We start from the raw sequence: 21,142 nt of genomic DNA, 5'->3' as shown, positions 1-21,142 counted from the left end.
TTCTTGTATCTAATCGAAAGTTTAGAAACTGCTCTACTGTATTGTGTGTTAATGGGGGTTAGTGTGGGGACAAAGATACAGTACTGTGAGAATGTCCAGAAATTCATAGAAATCAGCCCCAACACCTTCTCCTTAGAAACACATAAAAGGTTTTTATATATATATATATATATATATATATATATATATATATATATATATATATATATATATATATATATATATATATATATATATATTTTTTTTTTTTTTTTGTAGGTATGCTGTATGAATTGGAACAGGAAGGAACACATTTAGAGGAATGTTCTCAAACTTGACTACAATAGCGGAAACATGATTTAGGCTTTTTAATAGTTGAGAAGTTCACTTTAAGTTCAGAGATCTCACTACAAACGTTCCTGAGAAATATAAGATTACGTTACGTAGTTTACCTCTCCAGCAACGATTAAAAACTGAAACAGTTTTGGGTTGACTAACCATTTAATTTATTCACATTAACACATTTTTATTTAATACACATTTCTTTACCCAATGCAAAAATAAAAAAATAATTTAGAGGCTTAAAATTGCACATTTGATATTGAACATTAAACATACCAAGCTTTGCATGGACAATACTGTATATCATAGCAATAATATTCATATATTCATTTATACAAAATGATACTGCAGAAAGAAATTCTATCTATATAGTACATTTAGATTTAATCCAGAGATGGTCTACCTGGACTAATTTATAGCTTCTCTCTGAAAGTGGTTTCTCCTCCGCAGAAAGAAAGAAAGAAAATTCACAATGTTATGATTTTCCTTTCAGATGAAGCCTATAACTCAGTGACGCCAGTCTGCTGTGACTGTGCAGCGAATTTGTGCTTTGAATCTGAATTTTGTGTCCGCATCACATAAAGCTAGGAGTACTAAACCGCTAGATAAAAGCTTCATGAATTACAAATGTCACCCCATGTTATATGTAAATAAGTACAAAAAGTAATACTAGCAACATTTGAAGGATAAAGAATATGTGTTTTCAGAAGGCATCAGTTGCATCTAGCAGAACTTAAAAAAGGCTAGCACCAATAAACAAATCTAGTATGGACTGTATGAAAATATATAAAAGACTTTTAAATCTAAACAAGCATATTAAAAGAATTTTTTTTTTTTTTTGTATATAAGCTTTTATTCGTATGTACAGTTTTTTTTTTTAAGTAAATCCTTTTATCTGTACCTTTAGTCCTCATGCACACAGGGCATTTTTACAGCCACTTTTAGGAGCGTCAGGCATTTGTTTTGTTTTTTGCAGCTTAAAAAAACCTCCATGTTATTCTATGGCCTCATATGCACACACAGGCTTCTAGGAGCTGTATGTGGTATAGGTTTTTTAACCACTTAAGCCCCGGACCATTTTGCAGCTAATGGAACAGGCCCCTTTTTGCGATTCGGCACTGTGTCTCTTTAACAGACAATTACGCTGTCGTGCGACGTGGCTCCCAAACAAAATTGGCGTCTTTTTTTCCCACAAATAGAGCTTTCTTTTAGTGGTATTTGATCACCTCTGTGGTTTTTATTTTTTGTGCTATAAACAAAAATAGAGTGCAAATTTTGAAAAAAATGTAATATTTTTTACTTTTTGCTATAATAAATATCCCCAAAAAATATATATATAAAAAAAATGTTTTCCTCAGTTTCGGCCGATATCACAATAAGCGTTTATTGATTGGTTTGCGCAAAAGTTATAGCGTCTGCAAAATAGGGGATAGTTTTATGGCATTTTTATTAATAATTTTTTTTTTTAATAGTAATGGCGGCGACCAGTGATTTTTTTATTGCAACTGCGACATTATGGCGGACACGTCAGACAATTTTGACACATTTTTGGGGCCATTGGCATTAATACAGCAATCAGTGCGATTAAAAATGCATTGATTACTGTAAAAATGTCACTGGCAGTGAAGGGGTTAACACTAGGCTGCAGTGAAGGGGTTAAGTGTGACCTAATGTGTGTTTCTTACTGTAGGGGGCATGGCTTGGCGTGTGACATCACTGATCGTCGTTCCATGACAGAGAACAGCCGACCAGTAACAGGCAACTAGGAAGCACGGGGAGAGGTTTGTTTACACTTACCTCTCCCCGTTCTTCAGCACTGTGACCCGCGGACATGGCCACGGAGCTCAGGACTGGGTCTCAAGCCTGCCGCCGGTGGCACGCTTGCGACCCACGGCTGGCCTCTTAAAGGGCAATGTACCTGTACGTGCTTGTGCCCAGCTGTGCCATTCTGCCGACGTATATCGGCGTGAGGCGGTCCTTAAGTGGTTAAGCTGCAAAATAAACCCAGGGCCAGTATGTTCTGAGGACCGACGTGCAGCTATAAAAATGCCTGACATGGCTAAACGCGCCTTAGTGTTGTATACAGCGTTTAGCTGAGTCAGGCATTTTTAAGCTGTAAATATTTTATCGGTCACTGCAATGTCAGGAAAACCAGGAAATTCATGTCTGTACATTACCCAAAAGTCCTTTCCTAAGCCGTGTGGTTCTGTGTGGAGTGAAAGAGGACAGGGAAGATGGCTGCGGAAATTCTACAAGCAGAGCTCATATCTGCAGTGGAGGCCCATCCAGAGTTGTGGGATTTGTCACATCCCTTCTATAGCGACCAGCTAAAGAAGGGCAAAACATGGATGACATAAGTTCTGCACTGATGCCGGGCTGGGACTGTATGACCAATGGAGAAAGAAAAAAGAGAGAAGTATATTTTTATTGAATGCATGTGATATGTTTGTTGTGCATTGTTAATTAAGAATGCATAGTAGCCCTTCTTTTCCACTTTTCTTTAGACAAACATTTTCAGCAACGCTGGAAATCACACCGCGACCATGTGAGGAGGGATTTGACGGAGGAGGAGAAGGCGCAAAGAAGTGGAGCACCAGCTCCTCAAAAAAATCCACAGGTGTACCCTAACCATTTGGCTTTCCCCTGCCAAGCAATGATCGACAGCAATAGAGAATACTTTTTCTCTCTCATATATTTCCCTTTGTGCATTGCTCGAACGATCCCGGTTGGGTGTCAGCGCTGAACTGACGTCCATACAGTTTGTGGCACCTTTCATTATACAGGCCATGAGAAACAGCCAATAGCTCTGCATGGGCCTCCACCTCTGATAGTTCTGTCATACAGACCCGGGCAGCCATAGGTTTCCTGCTAAAAATCTGAAAATGCTTCCTATTCTGCAGGCGTTTTTACGTTTTTAGGCAGGAATATTGCTTTTTTTGTCTATCTCTTTGTCTGTCTGTGTGTCTGCAAATCTGAACATTTTTAATTTTTTTTGTCAGGAATCCAGGGACCTGGATATGGCTACAGGCAGCAAAGAACGGGCAAGGTGCATGGCCGTGCTGGTGTGCGTGGCCGTGGTCGCAATCAGCGTCAGAGGGGGTGCAGCTGCAGTATTAAAACTGAGCACAGGGTACTAGCTCTGGTGCAGGAAGTGCAGCAGGAGAGGTGCAGTGTGGATGTTTTCTTAGATCCCAGCAACCCTGATGCCCGTTTTACAGCTAGGTGGTGCTGTTGCAGAGCTTTTTGGTGCAGAAGTCAGTGCTGGAACAGCATGGTGTGATAGAGAGTGTGTAAGTAGTGAGCAGAGGACTGGACCCCCCCACCTCCAAGAGAGGCAGCATGGCGGACCGGACCCCCCCACGATTGAGAGCAGCAGTGGGTAACCTGGGGACCTACAGTGGCGGCAAAGCCTGGGACTGTGACGTCATATGGGGCGGGGTCATAATGTGACATCACTCGGTGACCCCGCCCTTTATGCCTATATAAGTCGCTGTACACCGTGTCCACGGCATTACAGCGGGAGAGAGCGTTGTGTCAAAATCGGAAGAACAGAAGAAGAAGAACAAGACAGTGACGCCGAAAGTGACGATGATGGAGAAAGCTGGGCTTCTCCGCTAGCATACGAGCGGCAAAAGAGCAGAAGATAGCTGAGGAACCCAGCGAGAAGAACCCGGAAAGCGCAGAGAAGTCGGAGAAGACCCCCGAAGTCAGAAGAAGACCCCCGGATGGCTACGACGACAAAGGAAAAAACCCAGGCTCCTCCGCTAGCAAAAGAGTGGCAAAAGTGCAGAAGATAGTGGAGGAGCTCGGCGAGAAGAACCGGAAAGCGCGGAGAAGACCCCTGGAGCTGCCTAATAAACTACTTTAAAAACCTGTGTAGTGTGTTTTTTAATTGACACTTTTTCCCTCAAGTGAATGGGTAGGGGTACGATGTACCCCATACTCATTCACACAGGGTGGGGGGCTGGGATCTGGGGGGCCCCTTATTAAAGGTGGCTCCTGGATTCCGATAAGCCCCCCGCCTGCAGATCCCGACAGCCAACGGCCAGGGTTGTCAGGAAGAGGCCCTTGTCCTCATCAACATGGGGACAAGGTGCTTTGGGTTGGGGGGGCCGCAGGGCGCCCCCCTTTCCGAAAGCACTCACCCCCCATGTTCCTGTCCCCTAAACACTGAATCTGGGAATAGCCCTTTGAATGCTTAGGGGGTACCTGATGTTCATAGGTCAATTCTGCAGAAAAGGGCATGGAGGTGGCTGAGGAGATGGAGGACGGGGTAGAGCTCACAAATCTGGCATCATCACCACTAGCTGTATGGAGACGTGGGGCCACAACAAGCTGCAGCACCGAGCCCTGTCCTGCATCTTTTCGAGCTGCAATCAGCGTTACCCAGTGTGCTGTGAACGAAATATATTGTCCCTGCCCATGCTTGCTGGACCACGTGTCAGCAGTAAGGTGGATTTTACGGCTGACTGACTTGCCCAAACGATGCCAGAACATTCCCTTCCACCTGATGGTAGAGAGATGGAACGGCCTTATGTGAAAAGTAGTAGCGACTGAGAACCTGCCATTGTGGTAAAGCACATTGTGCAAATTCACGGAAGGGGGCAGAAGCCAGCAGGCTGAAAGGCAGAAGTTGGAGAGCCAACAGCTTTGATAAGCTTGCATTCAGATGCTGGGCATGTGGGTTGCAGAGACTGTATTTTTTTTTTCCGCTGCATCAGATGGGGCAGAGAAATTTGCCAGCTACAGTCTACAGTTGGTGGTGTGCTGCTGGCAGATGTGCTTCTAGGACCTGGGACACTCTGTGCTATACCATCATCCCTGTCAGTGGAGGCTGCTGAGAGCTAATGACTCGGTATCACAGGTGCAGACTGAAGTGGGTAAGGAGGAGGAAGAGGAGGAACAGATGTGTGCCCCTTTTAGGTGCTCTTGCCAACAGGCTGAGTTGTTGGACGTTAAATGCCAGGTTAAGCATTTGGTACCCAAATTGTTGGCGTTTTTGCCATGTTTGATGTGCCTGAGACATAGTTTGCAAATAGCAACAGTGTGGTCTGCTGCAGATGTACTGAAAAAGGCCTGGACAGCTAAGCTATGGAGAGTGGGCCAGGAGATAACCGCTGCAGAATGTGATGGAATAGAGTGGCTGCCACCTCACCTTCAGTTTCCTTCTCTGCTCTATCTGGCACCCAAGTTGCATCAATGACCTCGTCGTCATCTCCTCCATCTGGAGACAACTTGAAAATACATTGTGGCTGGGGGAACATGAATGCTACATTTTCTACCAGTGTTCCTCCCTCTCTCTAGGCTCATGTTCCTGTCATTCTCAAACTCAGAACCAACATTGCAATCCAGTAATGGCTGGGCATAATAAAGGAGCAATGGCTGACGCTGTGGTCAAATAACTCAGCTGACTCCTCAATGGTTAATGTTGGGATTATGGCAGGAATAGATGTGAACAAGGAGGCAGGTTTATCCACTCTGGCAACTGCAGGGGAGTGCACACTTGTCTCTGCTTGCATAACAGTGGATGAGGAAGGTTTAGTAAGCCAATCCACCACCTCCTCTGCATGCTGTGGTTGGATAGCATGGGCAAACTCACTAAACAGAGAAAATGATGCCCTGTCTGAGGACTGACCACCACATCCGTGGACACATTTATTGCTGGCCCCCTTACAGTGCCAAGGGAACTTCTGCCTCTCCTTGTTGTCCTCCCAGACATTATTGGGAGGGAGGGGGCAGTGCTTATAAGTAAATGTAAAGAAGAATTTGAAATCTGGACGTAGATGCACTTTAATCAATGTAAAGAGGTGTTTGGTGCACTTTAATTTGAGTACTCACACTACATAGACACGCTCCATGGTTATACTATAATATACTGCATTATAATGCGCCAAACGTACTGTGACTCACAGAACTATATGTAGCTAAACTGGCATTAATGCACACAAAACCATATGGCGTTAAACTGGCAGTAATGCACACAGAACTATATGGCATTAAACCTACATCCGTGTAAAGTTATGTAATGTGAATTTGTCTGGATGCATGCAAAGTTGGGCATACATGTTGTTAAAGTACCCCAAAGAAAGAAGCTGGGATACTATTGGATGCGTCCAGAACTGACGACGCCTGCTGCTTCTCTCGTCCTCCAACTGTCTCCTCCTCTGCAGCGTCTGCAAGACAATCAGCAAAATTGCCTCATCTATTTTCTGAACGAATGGATCCATAATCAAAAATGCCACAAAACTCCAACAAACTCACAGCTACTCTCAAATGCTCTCTCCTCTCTCTCTTTTTCTAACCAAAATGGCACCAACACATGCTATTTAACATAATATATTTATTTTATATGGCATTATGGGAAATTTGGGAGTGGAAAATAGAAAAGGGATGTTTTGTTTTTTTTTAAACGCTGCTTAGCGCTTATCTGGCTAAATGTGTCTAAAAGCATATTGACGCCAATGCAAAAAGCTGCTAAAAGGGTGCTTTTAAAGCAGCTTTTTCCTAGCGCAAGAAGTAGTTTTGCAGCTAGTTTTTTCTAACTCCCTGTGTGCATGAGGCCTTTTTCATTTGTCCTATGTGATACATTTAATATGTAGAGTCTCAAGATATACTGTATAGGTACTGTACATATATCTATCTCCTTTGCCACCTTTATTAGATCTACATTTGTCTCTGTGCCTCAATTGATCGCTCCCCAGAAAGGACTGTTAATATTAATAATTTTGATCTCATCTGGCTTCAGGATTGATTCGTTATTTCAGTTGATGATTTCAATTAATATCTGTTCCTGTATGTATAACTAATACGTATTTTCTGAAGATAGGTCACTCTCTCATGAACATATAAAAAAGGCCCAGAGGAAGCATGCGAAACCTTTTTCATGGAGTGTTATGTAATGTTATGTTCTAAAAATATGTATTAAGCTATTTATGCTATATCTTAATACTATGAGAGATGTGACTTTATACTAGGGACTGTTATCCTATGGTATTTTTATCTTTACAAATTTTATATTTAATAAAGTTTTATGACTTTAAATGTTGTAGTCTCCCTGATAGCAGTAAAGTCCGCTTTTTTTCTTTTCTTTTGATCCGATTTAATTTAAACTTAATATACATACATTTCTCCATGGAAAAGCATAAGTAAGTGAAATGAGATAATTTATTGTAGGAGATGCATAGTGAAAATGGTACATCAGCAAAGGTGCCTATTTCTAAATGAACTTGTGTCTGCCACCTTGTCAACCGATATAATATTGGGGGACCTTAACCATTTAGAAAACACAAACTATTGGTTTTAATGGCAGCAAAGTGCAATGAGTTATTCTCTACAGTAAAAAGGTGATTGACTCAGGCTTGTCTCAAGAGATGAATATTAAATGCTTTGTGTTTGTAAATGAGTCCCAGTATCTCCCTACTATTTCTCATTCGTATTTTGCCTCTAACTGATCATACCTGGTTTGTCTCATCTTTATTCATATTAGCCCTACTGTGTCTAGTTTTTCTCTGTCCCTACTGCTTGTCTGCCACCAATTGGGTTTGTCTCTGAACCTAACATCCCTTCCAATGCTTGTCTGTTTCTTTCACTTCCCTGGTTTGCCCTAAATATGCTCTTCATGTATCTGTCTCCGTTTGTCTATATGGTCCTCCTCTGTACTGTCCTTACCTGTGTCTATCTGTTACTTTGCCTCTCTACCACTGGTCTGTACTAATGTGTACTGTGGTTTGGCTAGTGTATCAATATGTATTGTTCCTCGCAGAATCTACTCCTCAAAAGCCACCTGGATAAAACAGTAACATACCCTCTTACTATCCACGGATGCCATGAATATGAAAAAAAGGCACTGTTTGCTCAAATAGCTGAGCACCGATTCATCTGTTAGTACCACCATTACAGGACACTATGCTAAGGGAGATCAGGCGACTCATATTTCATGTGTGCCAACACACCTTATTCTTGACCTTTCAAGCCTAAACTGCCATTTATTTAAAGTGGTTGTAAACCCTTACAAACCACTTTGACCTACAGGTAAGCCGAGATTAAGGCTTACCTGTAGGTCCAAGAAATATCTCCTAAACCTACACGGTTTAGGAGATATTTACTAAAAAAGACAGGCACTGCTGTCTAAGGCGCATGCGCCATAGACAGTGGTGCGCAGGCGCACTATCGCCGTTAGCAGCGGCATGCCGCTAGTGGTGGCTCCCATGCGCATGTGCGGGAGTGACGTCATCTCTGCTCCAGCGCTGTGAGTGGCCGGAGCAGCAATACCCGGAAGAAGATGGACGCTCTGTCAGGTAAGTGACACATAATGGGCTACTATGCGATGCATAGTAGCCCATTATGCTTTACCTTTGCAGGGAGACAAAGAAGAAGTAAACCCATCAGGGTTTACTTCCTCTTTAAAGCCTCATTAATGAACATGTAGCTTGGCCAAATTGGCAAGAACTGTAGAGTAGGGGGCCAGGGGATATAACAAGACTTCAGGGTGAGGCAGCATTAAAAATTACACAATTCCTCATAAACTCAAATCATTACTGGTCATTTTTAAAGTGGTTGTAAAGGCAGAAGGTTTTTTACCTTAATGCATTCTATGCATTAAGATAAAAAAAAAACCTTCTATGTGCAGCAGCCTCCCTCGGCCCCCCTAATACTTACCTGAGCCCATCTCGATTCAACAACGTCCTTGGTCATCTGGGACTTTCCCTCCTGATTGGCTGACACACAGCAGCAGCACCATTGGCAGGCCCAAACCATGGCTTTGTGTCTGAATGGACACATGGAGCTGTGGCTCGGGTGCCCACATAACAAGCCGCTTGCTGTAGGGGCACTCAGCAGGACCTCCATCCAGGGACCCGAGAAGAGGAGGATCTGTGTTTCTCTGTGCAAAACCACTGCACAGAGCAGGTAGGTATAACAATTTTATTATTTTTAAAGAAAAAAGAGAGACTTTAGTATGACTTTACGTTATCCACTGATATTGGCTGGTAATTTTCATTATTCTCCCTCCAAAGAAGGTAAAAAACAAATATAGGCACATCAACAACTGACAAATCTGTTACTATGGCATCTGCTTCACTACAATGAATATTTAGCAGCAACAGATCATGCCAATTTTTTTTTTTCATGGTGTCTAAATATTATGCATAATCCTTATTATAAAAAACAGTCTTCATTAAAAAAAAAAAAGCAAGTATTTTGGGTTTGACAGATAAATAAAGCCTTTGTAAAGTGAGGTCAAATGCGATTGCTGCATTTCCCTTTTGTTGATCCAAATTGCTTTTCACAGCACAACAAAGATAACAATGCCTACACCAATGTAATATTAACTCAGCACTTACCATATATAACCTACTGTTAACAGTACTTTGTGGCATGGTTATTTTACCCATTTACTCAATAAATGACAACTGAGCACAACTTCTATTTACTCAATAAATGACAAGTGTGCACAACCTCTATTTTCAACATAATGCAGCCTTCCCTCTCAGGGACAACTGTGTATGCCCCATTGCTTAGTTATATTATCTCCCTGTTGAAATGTGAGTTTAGGGGCAGGCTGCTGTCTGAGCTTGGTGATGACAACTGACACTAACCAAAACACTGAAGAAGGATAAACCTGACAATTAGCAAAGCCTTTTATTTAGTTTCCTGTTAATTCTGCTAACACCTTTATTACACAATAGTTTTATGAGTCTTTTTTATCAGCACTGATATTAGGCAGAAGACAAAATGGCCTTATGCTGGCCAAGTAATTTTCTTATGTTCAGCCAACAGGTTGCACAAAAGCAAATGACTTGATTCCCCCATGCACATCGAGTGTGTGGATGGGGAAATCGAGTCATATTCTTTCATTCAACCCACTGGTTGAATGAAAGAAAATGACTCGTGTATGGTCAACCTAAAGGTACTACCAAGGCTATAGCTGGCGTCTCTGACCGAAAGACAATTTTCCAACAGGTTGATCAACTTGTGTGCAACCAAGCCTGTCCATGCATGGATCAAAATATGGCAGTTCCCTGCTAAACTGGCCAAATTTCACTCCATGTACAGTACAGCCAGCTTCACTCTATGATGTTTAGTCTGACACTTGTGTTCAAAAAAATACTAGTAAATGATTAAAAAATAAATAATAGTAATCTCTGGAGAGGTAAAGTTATACTATTATAACAATTCAAGCGTGGAAGTTTACATTATTACAGATGTCCTTTGGCAAATGGTTTTCTTTAAAGCTAAACATAATCAACCTGCAGCCACTGCTATAAACTACATTGCAAAGAGGCAAAATATTCTGGAAGCCATGGCAACCTATCAGATATACAGGGCCGGATTTAACATTAGGCTCTATAGGTTTTGGCAACTAAGGGCTAATATTTGCTGCCCTAAAACCCTATAACGCGATCTTTCTAAAGGCTAATAAAGCATAATTGCTAGAAAACCAATGTTTTTTCCATCTCATGTATGAAAACCATGACTTCTATTATGTAGGGCTTGGAGCCCGAAAAAGGCTTTAAGCAGGCTTCACTGTATTACACACTGATTCGGACGGAGGGCTTTTAGATTTTTTCAGTTCCTTCAGATTATAACTGTCTCATTGGGTCCCAAGTCCTACTCTATGGAAACCATGGTTTCCATGCACTGCAACAATGATGGTCAAAATACCTGAAACAGCTGTATGCAGTTTGGAATACATGGCACTATAATATTTGGCTATATTTGCACTATACATCCGTAGTTTTGGATGTGCATCTGGCTGCTGGGGTATAAAGTATTCATTTGCATGGCTCCACTAAATATCCCAAAATGAGGAATAATTATTTTGAGATATGAGATGGAATGAGACATTAAAATTCCTTCTGGTCTAAGAAGGTTTTACTGTGATTCAGTTGGAGGCCTTTTTGATTCCTTTAATTCTGGGGTAGGCAACCTTTGTTGATTAATAGCGATGACCCGAACAACCCCCTGTTCAGTTCGCACCAGAACTTTCGAACATCGTGAAAATTCAGAACCAAATAACGAACCTCATTGAAGTCTATGGGTCCCGAACCTGAAAAATCAAAAGTGACCATTTTTAAGGCTTATATGCAAGTAATTAGGTATACAATGGATATGGGGGTCCGGGTACTGCCCTGGGAGACATGTATCAATGAAAAGAAAGTTTGTAAAAACTTATTTTAACCACTTCAGGTCCCGCCCATAGGCAAATGACATCCGCAAGAGGTATCTCCTATCCTGGGCGGGCACATAATGATGTCCTGGGCTTACCGGCCGCCTGGGGGGGTGCACGCGTGGAGCGCCATTCTCTATGATGAGGACACAGTGTAATGCACTGGGAACAAGATTAGAGATTTTTTTGGATCAATTCTGGTGTCTCTACCACAGACTTTCAATAGAAGTAACGGGTGCAGAAAAATTGGCCTTTGGGTTTCGGTGGCGCCTTCACACCGTAAATCTATATAGGTACTCTTGATGAAAGCAAAGAATTGGCCTTGCTGTCAAAAATTGCAATGATATGCACCTGTCAAACAGGTGCACACAAATTGGTCTTTGGGTGTTAATTGTGCCCAAGAAACCTACACCAAAAACATTCTTCCAGATGAAATTAACACCCACAACACTAGGCAGCCTAGAAGTCCTGCAGAGATTCCACATCCCAAAAACACTTAATCAGCGACATTGGCAACAGGGGCTTCATAGCTGCTGGTAATCTAAGACTGATTAATTTTGATAAAAGTCAGGCGGTCCACGGAGTCTGTGGACAGACACGTTCTATGATCAGTAACAAAACCTCCAGCAGCACTGAATGCATGCTGGATTCAGGGCAGCTCAGCAGCTCAATAGCATACTGGGAAAGTTCTGGCCAGTGGTCTATTCTCATGACCCAGTAAGCCAGTGGATCGTCAACTAGAAAGCTCTCCATCTTTGTTTTCACCCCTAGATAATCGTCCACCATGTGATGCCGACACTGCCAATGGGATGTAGAAGCTGACAGCCCTGGGCTGTGGGAACTAAACAAAATTGAGAAATGCATCACTTAGGCAGCCGCCTTCTCCATCGCTCCTCTCTTGACCAACAGAAGCCTCAAAACTACATTTTCCATGAAACTGTGACCTACCAGAGTCGGAAAAGCGTTCGATAAACTCCTCTTTAAGGTGTCCTCAAATTTTTATTTTATCTTCTGCACTCTCTGTGGGGACGGGATGAGTTCTGAGACTTTCCCCTTATAACGGTGGTCAAGGAGGGTTGCCAACCAATAGTAATCCTTTTCCTTTATGTCACATATTCTTGGGTCCTTTTGCAAGCTTTGAAACATGAGGATGCCCATGCACCGCAAACTTGTGGAGGCATGAGAAGCAGACTCCTCTGGGTCACTGAGGATTCCAGTATCTGGAACTGCCTCCTCTTGCCTCCAGTAGCCATGTACTACTCCCAAGGGTTCTGGGGATGGAAAACCATCTCTTACTGTTTGATGCATGTCTTTCCGTGCTTCAGTGCCTCCGAAACTGCCAGAATCCTCCCTCTCCTCTCTCTCCTCTTGTGTGTTCTATGGCATAGGAACAATGTTGTCTGTATAAAGTGGGCCTTGAGAGGAAAGGAAGTCCTCCTCTTCGTCCCGCTGCTCTGCATCGAGTGCCTTGTCCATAATGCCATGCAGTCTGCTCTAGCAGGAACACAACAGGGATTGTGCCACTGATGTATGCATTATCACGGTTCACCATCCTTGTGGCCTCCTCAAATGGTGACAGTACAGTGCATGCATCCATTGGCATGGGGAAAAAAAGTTGAGCCGGCCTGAGTATGTTTTTGTGCCATACTCAGAGGTACTCATTGAGGGGCCCTCTGCTGCATGTGCAGCCGCTGCAGCATTACTAAAGTTGAGTTCCACTTGGTGGGCATGTCACAAATCAGGCGGTTTATGGGCAGGTGGAATTCCCGCTAAATTTCAGCCAACTGAGCACTAGCTGTGTATGATGGCTACACACTCTTCCGGTCTGCTTTAGTAGATCTTCCAACCCTGGGTACCTATTTAGGAAATTCTGCACCAACAAATTGTGGACATGTGCCAGGCATGACATATGTCTCAACTTTCACCTTCCTGTGATAGATGGGTAGATCATTATTGACAGGTTGCCGGGCCCCGCTTTAGTCCCTTCTCACCAGAGCATGTATAGCATTGGTGCTCATAGCCTGCCAGCTGTTAAGGAACTACAAGTCCCATGAGGCATTGCAAGGATGACAGTTACAAACATTACTCCCAAAGGCAGAGGCCTGATGGGACTTGTAGTTCTGCAACATCTGGAGTGCCACATCCATGATGTACAGTGATACTGTCTCATTGTAAAACTTGTTAAAGAATTTCTGGTTCTGCATTTTGTATGTGTTAGAGACGGGTGACACAAGGTAGCTGGCCTAAGGGAGAAAACTGTATAAATCCTTAAATACATTTCTTTCAATAAATGGAAGAAAGATTTTACTATACTTCACACGATGTTCCTTGCATACAGTAAAATGAGTTGAAATACTATGAGCTAGTCTAGAACTGTAATAGACTTTAAATGCACAAATCTGAGTAGCATATTGAGTCAAGCTGGGTAATTAGTAAATTTGCTCTATACAAGGCAAAGCCCAAAGCAACCAACAGTCATATTTAATCAAAAGAAGCTCAGAATTTTAGATGTGAACCTTAGGCTTAAATATAAATTAAAACCATCTTCTATAACTTCTTGTACACTATGTTTGCAACACAAGTCCAATGCCCATGAACACAGGCACTCAGAAAGAAGGATTTTATTCTGAAATTGCACTGTAATTAAATTGCATATCCAGTTAAACAGTTTAAATGCAAATCTTGCTTATCAAAGTTCTCCTTTAACCACTTCAGCCCCGGAAGGTTTTACCCCCTTCCTGACCAGAGCATTTTTTACAATTTGGCACTGTGTCACTTTAACTGGTAATTGTGCGGTCATGCAATGCTGTACCTGACACAGATCAGCTGCGGAGTTGATCTGTATCTCACCTTTACTGCTGTAGGTCAGCTGGCACCTGTTGTTCCACTAGCTGGTGTTCAGCTCTGTGCACTCTGCAGCTATGGGTGTCGCTGCCCCTCACCTGTTGCCTAATATATGATTCCTTTCTGCTACTTCCTGTCCAGCCTCTCATGTGCTTCTCTATTTAAATCCCTTTCAAACCAGCTACTGGTTGCTTGAGCAACAATCGTTTCTGAGCTCCCTTCGTGTAACCTGTTTTACCTGACCTCTAGTGAAGTGATCTCTTGTGTACCGACCCGGCTTGCTTGGATTACGTTGTCTGCAGCCCGCCCTGACCTTGGCTTACTATCCAGCTTTCCTTTGCTTCATCCATCCATCCATCCTTGTCTAACAGTGTCTTCTGGTACTTCCCTAGCGAGCAGGGTGAACCCGGGTTCATGACCTGGGATCAGCACGCAGCTAAGCCCAAACCCTCGTGAGGGGGTCCCTGGCAGAATACTGGCTGGCCCTTAGACTCCACACCCTGGGGGATCCCATGTCACCTGCTCGCCTGTGGGCTCACTGTAAGTAGTACTGTGACAGTACCCAAACAAAATTTGCATCCTTTTTTTTTTCAACAAATAGAGCAATATTTTGGGGCTAATTGATCACCTGTTCGTTTTTTATTGTTTGCGCTAAACACAATAAAAGAGCAACAATTTTGAAAAAAAAATAAAAAATTCTATATATATATATATATATATATATATATATATATATATATATATATATATATATATATATATATATATATATGTGTGTGTTTTTTTACTTTTTTGCTATAATATCCCCAAATATATATTCTTCTACATATTTTTGGTAAAAATAAAATCGCAGTAAGCATATATTGATTGGTTTGCACAAAAGTTTTAGCTTCTACATACTATGGGAAAGGTTTATGGCATTTTTTTTTTACTAGTAATGGCGGTGATCTGTGATTTTTTGTGGTATTGCGACATTGTGGCGGACAGATCGGACACTTTTCACACATTTTTGGGACCACTGACATTTATAAAGCGATCAGTGCTATAAAAATGCACTGATTACTGTGTAAATGACACTGATAGGGAAGGGGTTAACATTAGGGTGCGATCAAGGAGTTAAATGTGTGTTCCCTCAGTGTGTTCTAACTGTATGGAGATAGGACTGAGTAGGAGAGGAGACATTTTGCCTTTCCTACTTATAGGAACAAACAAATTGTCTCCTCTCCTCTGACAGCTCAGGGATTTGTGTGTTTATGCCAGCCACGCCTATCGGGTCCCCCACCATGCGGCACGAACGCACCCTCTGGCAGCGGTTAAAGGAACCCCGTACCCGTACGGGTTTTCACGCAGAGGAGCAATTCTGCCCCCTTATATGTACACGACCCGGCTGGGAACCGGTTAACATTATTTGATAAAATATTTACATAGCAAATATGTCAAGATACATTTGTTTTTGCAGCTAAGAGCATTGGAAATAGTTGCATAAAGGCATTTTAACTTACAACAAAGGAAGAGGGAACTTCGCGGAGAGAGTATTCATTCTTCGAAGGCAAGACTTGCTTTCCTAGCAGCTCATAAACAGCAGGGTATGAAGACAAGTTCACCATTGCTAGAAAAGGCTTGATATTAAAAAGATAAGAAAAAATAAAACAAATTAAACCTCAGATGTGTTTTATTTGGAAACAAAAGCGCAACTTCATTAAGAGGAGATTGATTTAGTGATGAGAATGCATTTATCCTTGGATTACCATTCTGCATCTAGATGCATAGGTAAAAGTCTATAGGGAATTTCTGATGCTAAGCCATAGGAGCACATAAGACTAGTGTATTACTTAAGTACATGAATTATTTGTATGAGTGAAACAGGATTTCGGCATTCCGCGTTACCAATGCCTTCTTAGAAGAGTTCCCATAAAATGCACATATTTTCTCACAATGACAATACATTTAGTAACATTTAAAGCAGTATTAAACCCAAACGTAAACCTTTATTATATTACAGCTTACCAATTCTAAGATGTAATGGCTATTAGTTTCCTTTTTGAGGCTTTCTTTCTTTAATTATTTATCTGGTGACCTGGTCAGCAAGTCTGTGGTTTTTCAAAAGCACAAGCTCTCCAAAAGAATGTATCAGTTTACATGAATGAGATAAATCACTTAACACTGGCAGGGGTAATTAAAATGATCAGCTTTCATTTATTAATGTAAAACTTTCATCCCAAAAGGCACACAAAAACTGTTTGCTGTAACTGATTATAAAGTGTGAGATGGAGTTTGGCTTCAATTTGATAGTGTTTTTAAATCTGCTAATACATTTAACATTACCCCCCACCCCGACTGGCAATGCTACTGCCTGCTGTGCCTCCTGTTCTCATTCATCAAGAGTGGTGTCTCACTAATACAGGAGTTATATTGCTGGCCAGATCACCAGCTGAAAACAGAGGGAAAAAGCCAAAGAAAAGAGAACTGATGCAGCCACCATATCTAATTATTGGTGAGCTGCAATGTAATTCTGTTTTGGTTTTGAGTTAAATACTGCTTTAAGCATTTTAACACTGTGCCATGCTTTACTGAAATACAAAAAAATAACATTGCATGTGATATATATATATATATATATATACACACACACACACACACACATACACACACACATATATATATATATATATATATATATATATATATATTGTGACAGAGCGAGGCTCTGTCCCTATGAAATTGGAGGAAAACGAGACGCAGACACAGAGTTTGCATATCTCCAGCCCTGTGTCTGGGTCTTGATGTTAACGAGCAGGGTGTGTGCCCAGCTGCATATAAGCCATATAAATGAAGGGCTGTTGGTGTGGAAGGTGGAGGAGTGTGAACAGCTTGCTGCTGGCTGAAGAGTGGTTTGCCCTGTGGGAGACTGTAGTCCGTGTAAGGGACTGGGAAAGGCTGACAACCTTGAGAGTCAGGAAGACTAAGGAAGTCGGTGAGTCCAGGGGGCTGGAAAGAGTTGACAAATCTGTTGGGAGCAAGCAGAGGAACTGTTGACAATTGAGAGCCAGGTGGCTTGGTATGTTCATTTGTGTGCTGAATGAATTTAAACCCCTGCGTGGGATTACTGGATGGACTTATATTTTGTTTTTCTTCTAATAAACGTGGGCTACCAGGCCCTTAACCATACACGCCTGACTGATGTAGACTAAAACCCGCATCTACCAATTGAGCTTAATCACCCCAACATTACAATTGGTGCTCGAATGCGGGCATGTAGACGGTGGAATCCGGGTCCTTGCTCCATGGTGAGTCGCATCAGGAACTACTGCTAGCTGTGTGTGGCAGCCAGGCGAACAGCATTGCGTATACGTTTATTTGATGGACTGTGTTGCATGCAGGTTGTGTACCTGTGAAGGAAGAATTAAACATCAGATTTTTTTTTTTTCTTCCTTTCTCTGCTGAGAACTGTTACAAGCTGCTGTGTGCATGTGATTGCAAGGATGAGGCAGTCAAAAAGCAAGAAGTTCATGTTTAATCAAGTTAAAGAGGATGTTGTTCCTGGCAGCCTGAGCCCAAAGGTGCCACAGCATGACGCAAGGAGGCCTCTGCGCTGCATCCGTTGTAGTGAGTGGGGACATGCTGTTGCCCATTGCCCCTTGTCACAGGAATGTTTGTGGAATAACCAAGCTGGATGGGAGGTTGATGAATTCTGGAGCTCATCTACTAATGATTGTGATCAGCTGTGTCCTCAGAAGTGGTATCCAATGGCAACGAGTGAGAGCCAGTCATGGAGGAGATGCCAAGAAGTGAGCTCAGCATGGTCTGAGAAGATGTCTCCACCTTGTAGGACCAGTAAAAAGGGGCCAGTGACATGTGAGACAGCGAATGAATGGTTCAAGCGGAATCGCAAAGAGTCGGGTGCACTGCAAGGGGCTGACATCTTGGCCTCTGACTATATGCAACCCATGCTGCCTACAGAGGAGGTGGGAGACTTCCTTGTAAGATTTGAAAAAGTTGCTGTAAAGAGAAAATGGCCTAGGGACAGGTGGCCAAAACTGCTGCAAACCTTATTGCGGATAGAGTTCCGGTCGGTTTACCATTTGATGGATGGGGACCAGGATGACTATCGCAAGTTTAAAGAGGAAATCCTTCTTAGAGGAGAGTTCCATTGTATCATGGGCCGCCAGCAATGCTCCAGGATGGGAGAAGTGTCGCCGGAAGTCCTAGGAATTGGAAATCCAGAGAAACGTAAGGTTTTCTGTCATGGCCACTTAGGCCAAGGGGTCAGTCCAGAAAGGAGAGTATATCAGCCTGAATCCTGCATGAGGTATAGCCAACCAGCTTTGGAGCGCAAGTCTGCAGTTACCCCTAGCAACAAGGATCTTGTGTTACCTACAGGGGGCGTCAGTGGGTCCAGAAAGGCTGCAGTTTTGCTCCCTGGCCACATGGGGGAGTCAGCCTGTGGAGACACCACACCAGTGAGACAACGCACTCAAGTGAAGGCTATGACACCAGCTGCAGGAACTGGTAAGACTGTTTCAGTTTATGATGCTGAACCCAGTGAAGTGGGAGTATGTCCAGTGGGGAGATCCGCAGTACAAATGGACATAGACTTTCTGCAGTGTGCTACCCAGAGCAGTGGGGAGGCACCGCGTAAAGCCCAAATAGACGCAGGGCTAAAGACTGAAAAGGACATGGGGACTCTGCATATGCCTGCTATGATCCAGCAGATGGCTGGGAAAATTGAGCTAGGGGTGACCAAAACAGTGCTGGTACCATGTTCCCTAGTGACAGCTGCTGCAGCGTTGCCCAGGGAAACTTCCAAGGAGCTTGCAGTGTTGGAGCAGAGAGTTTCCCAGGTCAGCTATGGAGCTGCCCAAATAGGCAAAAGTGCCCCTTTACAGAGAGCGGGTGCTGTGAAGAGTCGCTCAGAGGTTATGGTGGCTCATAAACAAACCACAAAAACAGCAGTTGTGTCTACATGTAATGAGAATGCTAATGATCGTACTAACAAAAGTGATACTATTGCTAAACGTGATGAGTGTAATGACATTGAAGCATGTATTTCTTGTAATGTCATATCTGAGAGTGAGGTTGGTAATGTGTTCACTACCAGTGATGAGAGTAGGAGATCTCCCATGACAGGCAGAGGCACAGGATTGTCCATGGAAGTCTCATGGGGTCTCCATGTGTTGGAGTCAGAGGCTGCCCAGGATGGCTCTGGTGCTATGCTGGTGGAACAAGGGGGGACTAATTCACACAGTGAGAGAGTGTGGGCGCAGCCCCACAACCCTACGTGTAGCCCAGTGGGCAAGGGGTTAATTCAGCCTGCAAAAGCTGAGTATACAAAGCTGGATGTGTCTGTAGTACCACCAGAAAAAGGTGTTCAGAATGGTGTGCTGCACCAAGTTTTAGGTGACGAAGCATCACACCAATGCAACGTTGATAAAAGTGTGGTGTTACAAAATGATCTGTATAGAAGTGAGGAATGTGCAGTTAAAGCTAATGAATCCCAGGTTTTTGTGCGGCCTTCTACAGCAGGTGATGCAATGCTGTGGAACACCCATGAGGGAACCACAATGGACTGGGACAGCTGGGCCAAACAATTGTTAGCCATGCTGGATAAGGCTAGCTTAAGTAACAAGGGTGTGGACACAACTGCTATGCCAGACAGGGGGATCGCCGACCCGCAGGTGGTTGAGGGCGTCTTGGTCCCTGCAAAGGTTGCTGCCCTCCACTCTGAGGAAACAGTTCAGGGCACTGGCATCGCAGATGTGTTGTCCACAGCTCCACAGCTAAATGATATGGAGTATCAAAGTGATAGTGTGACTTGTAATGACCTGCAGAGGCTCACCAACACTGGTGCAGAAGGGATAAGTGTGAGACATGTGTCTGACAGCTCTCCAGGGGAGAAACAAGCTGTGATGATGAGTACCTCCAAGGAGGATGAGGTCTCTTCAAATGTCTCACCCTCTCAACCTGCAGTCGCTGAGCCCCTCCATGTCTTGGACAGGGTAAAGGACCCTAGAAAGTTCTGGTGTTTAGACATGGGATGTTTAGAGATGACAAAAACTTTACTGGAAATGCTAGAGTTGGTAAAAATGAACTTGCTGTATACTTGGGTATCTCCACCGCAGTTGGACCAGGTGGTGCTGCGTAGCACCAATGGGTGGAGCCAAGTGGTACAGGCAGTGCTGGGAAACCTTGACCAACAGTGGAATTGGTGGGACCAATGGTTACCCATTTGGCACAGGATCTCCAGATTCTCTGTGAGCGTACTTCTAGTTATTGATTGGTATGGAAGGCACGCGAGAGAACTGCTTGAGATATCAGAGGTCTCTCCGCCTGATACGGTGACTAGAAACATCTCTGCTGGTGTGGTCCGAGGTGTGGCGGAGCAGTTGTCAGTAGAGGGCGCAGATACTGCCTTACCCGCTAGGCCTCATGAGAAAGAAGGGCCCAGAATGGACTCGGCAGTAGCAGAGATGCTTTCTGTCACTGGCCCAGAGGTACAAGTTAAGGTGCCTGGAGACACTGTGGAAGAAAGTGTTAATATTGGTTGCCATAACAATGTAATGTGTATACCTGAAAAAAATGGTTTATGCTTAGGTCAGGGTAGTTTGTTAGAACAGGTACCCATGGAGTGTTGGACAACGGGTGAGATGGAGCTGTGCTATGGTCCCGTCGGATGTAGTCCCTCCTCAGGTCTTCTTCTAACAAACACTGAATTGGAAAGCTGTGATCTGTTAAGAGTTCGTTCTGTAAACAATGATTTGGTTGCAGTGGGTACCAAGAGAAACTGTTTTAAACCTGAAATACCGATGGTGA

The 21,142-nt window shown here is 43.2% G+C and overlaps 1 protein-coding gene across 2 annotated transcripts in view; it reads right to left on the bottom strand.

The window, feature by feature from the left end:
• Positions 1-21,142, bottom strand: part of TBC1D32 (TBC1 domain family member 32) — a 448,964-nt gene that overhangs the window by 219,348 nt on the left and 208,474 nt on the right. For both annotated transcript variants that reach the window (XM_077487027.1, XM_077487028.1), the window contains exon 22: positions 15,835-15,951. In XM_077487027.1, coding sequence (XP_077343153.1) covers positions 15,835-15,951 — 117 coding nt within the window. The remainder of the gene's footprint in view (positions 1-15,834; positions 15,952-21,142) is intronic.

The sequence above is a fragment of the Lithobates pipiens genome, unplaced genomic scaffold (assembly GCF_037356315.1).
Source record: "Lithobates pipiens isolate NorthernLeopardFrog02 unplaced genomic scaffold, aLitPip1_a1.2 Scaffold_18, whole genome shotgun sequence".
Taxonomy (NCBI): Eukaryota; Metazoa; Chordata; class Amphibia; order Anura; family Ranidae; genus Lithobates; species Lithobates pipiens.
Note: the sequence above shows the minus strand (reverse complement) of the source record. Positions and strands in the feature narration are given on the sequence as shown.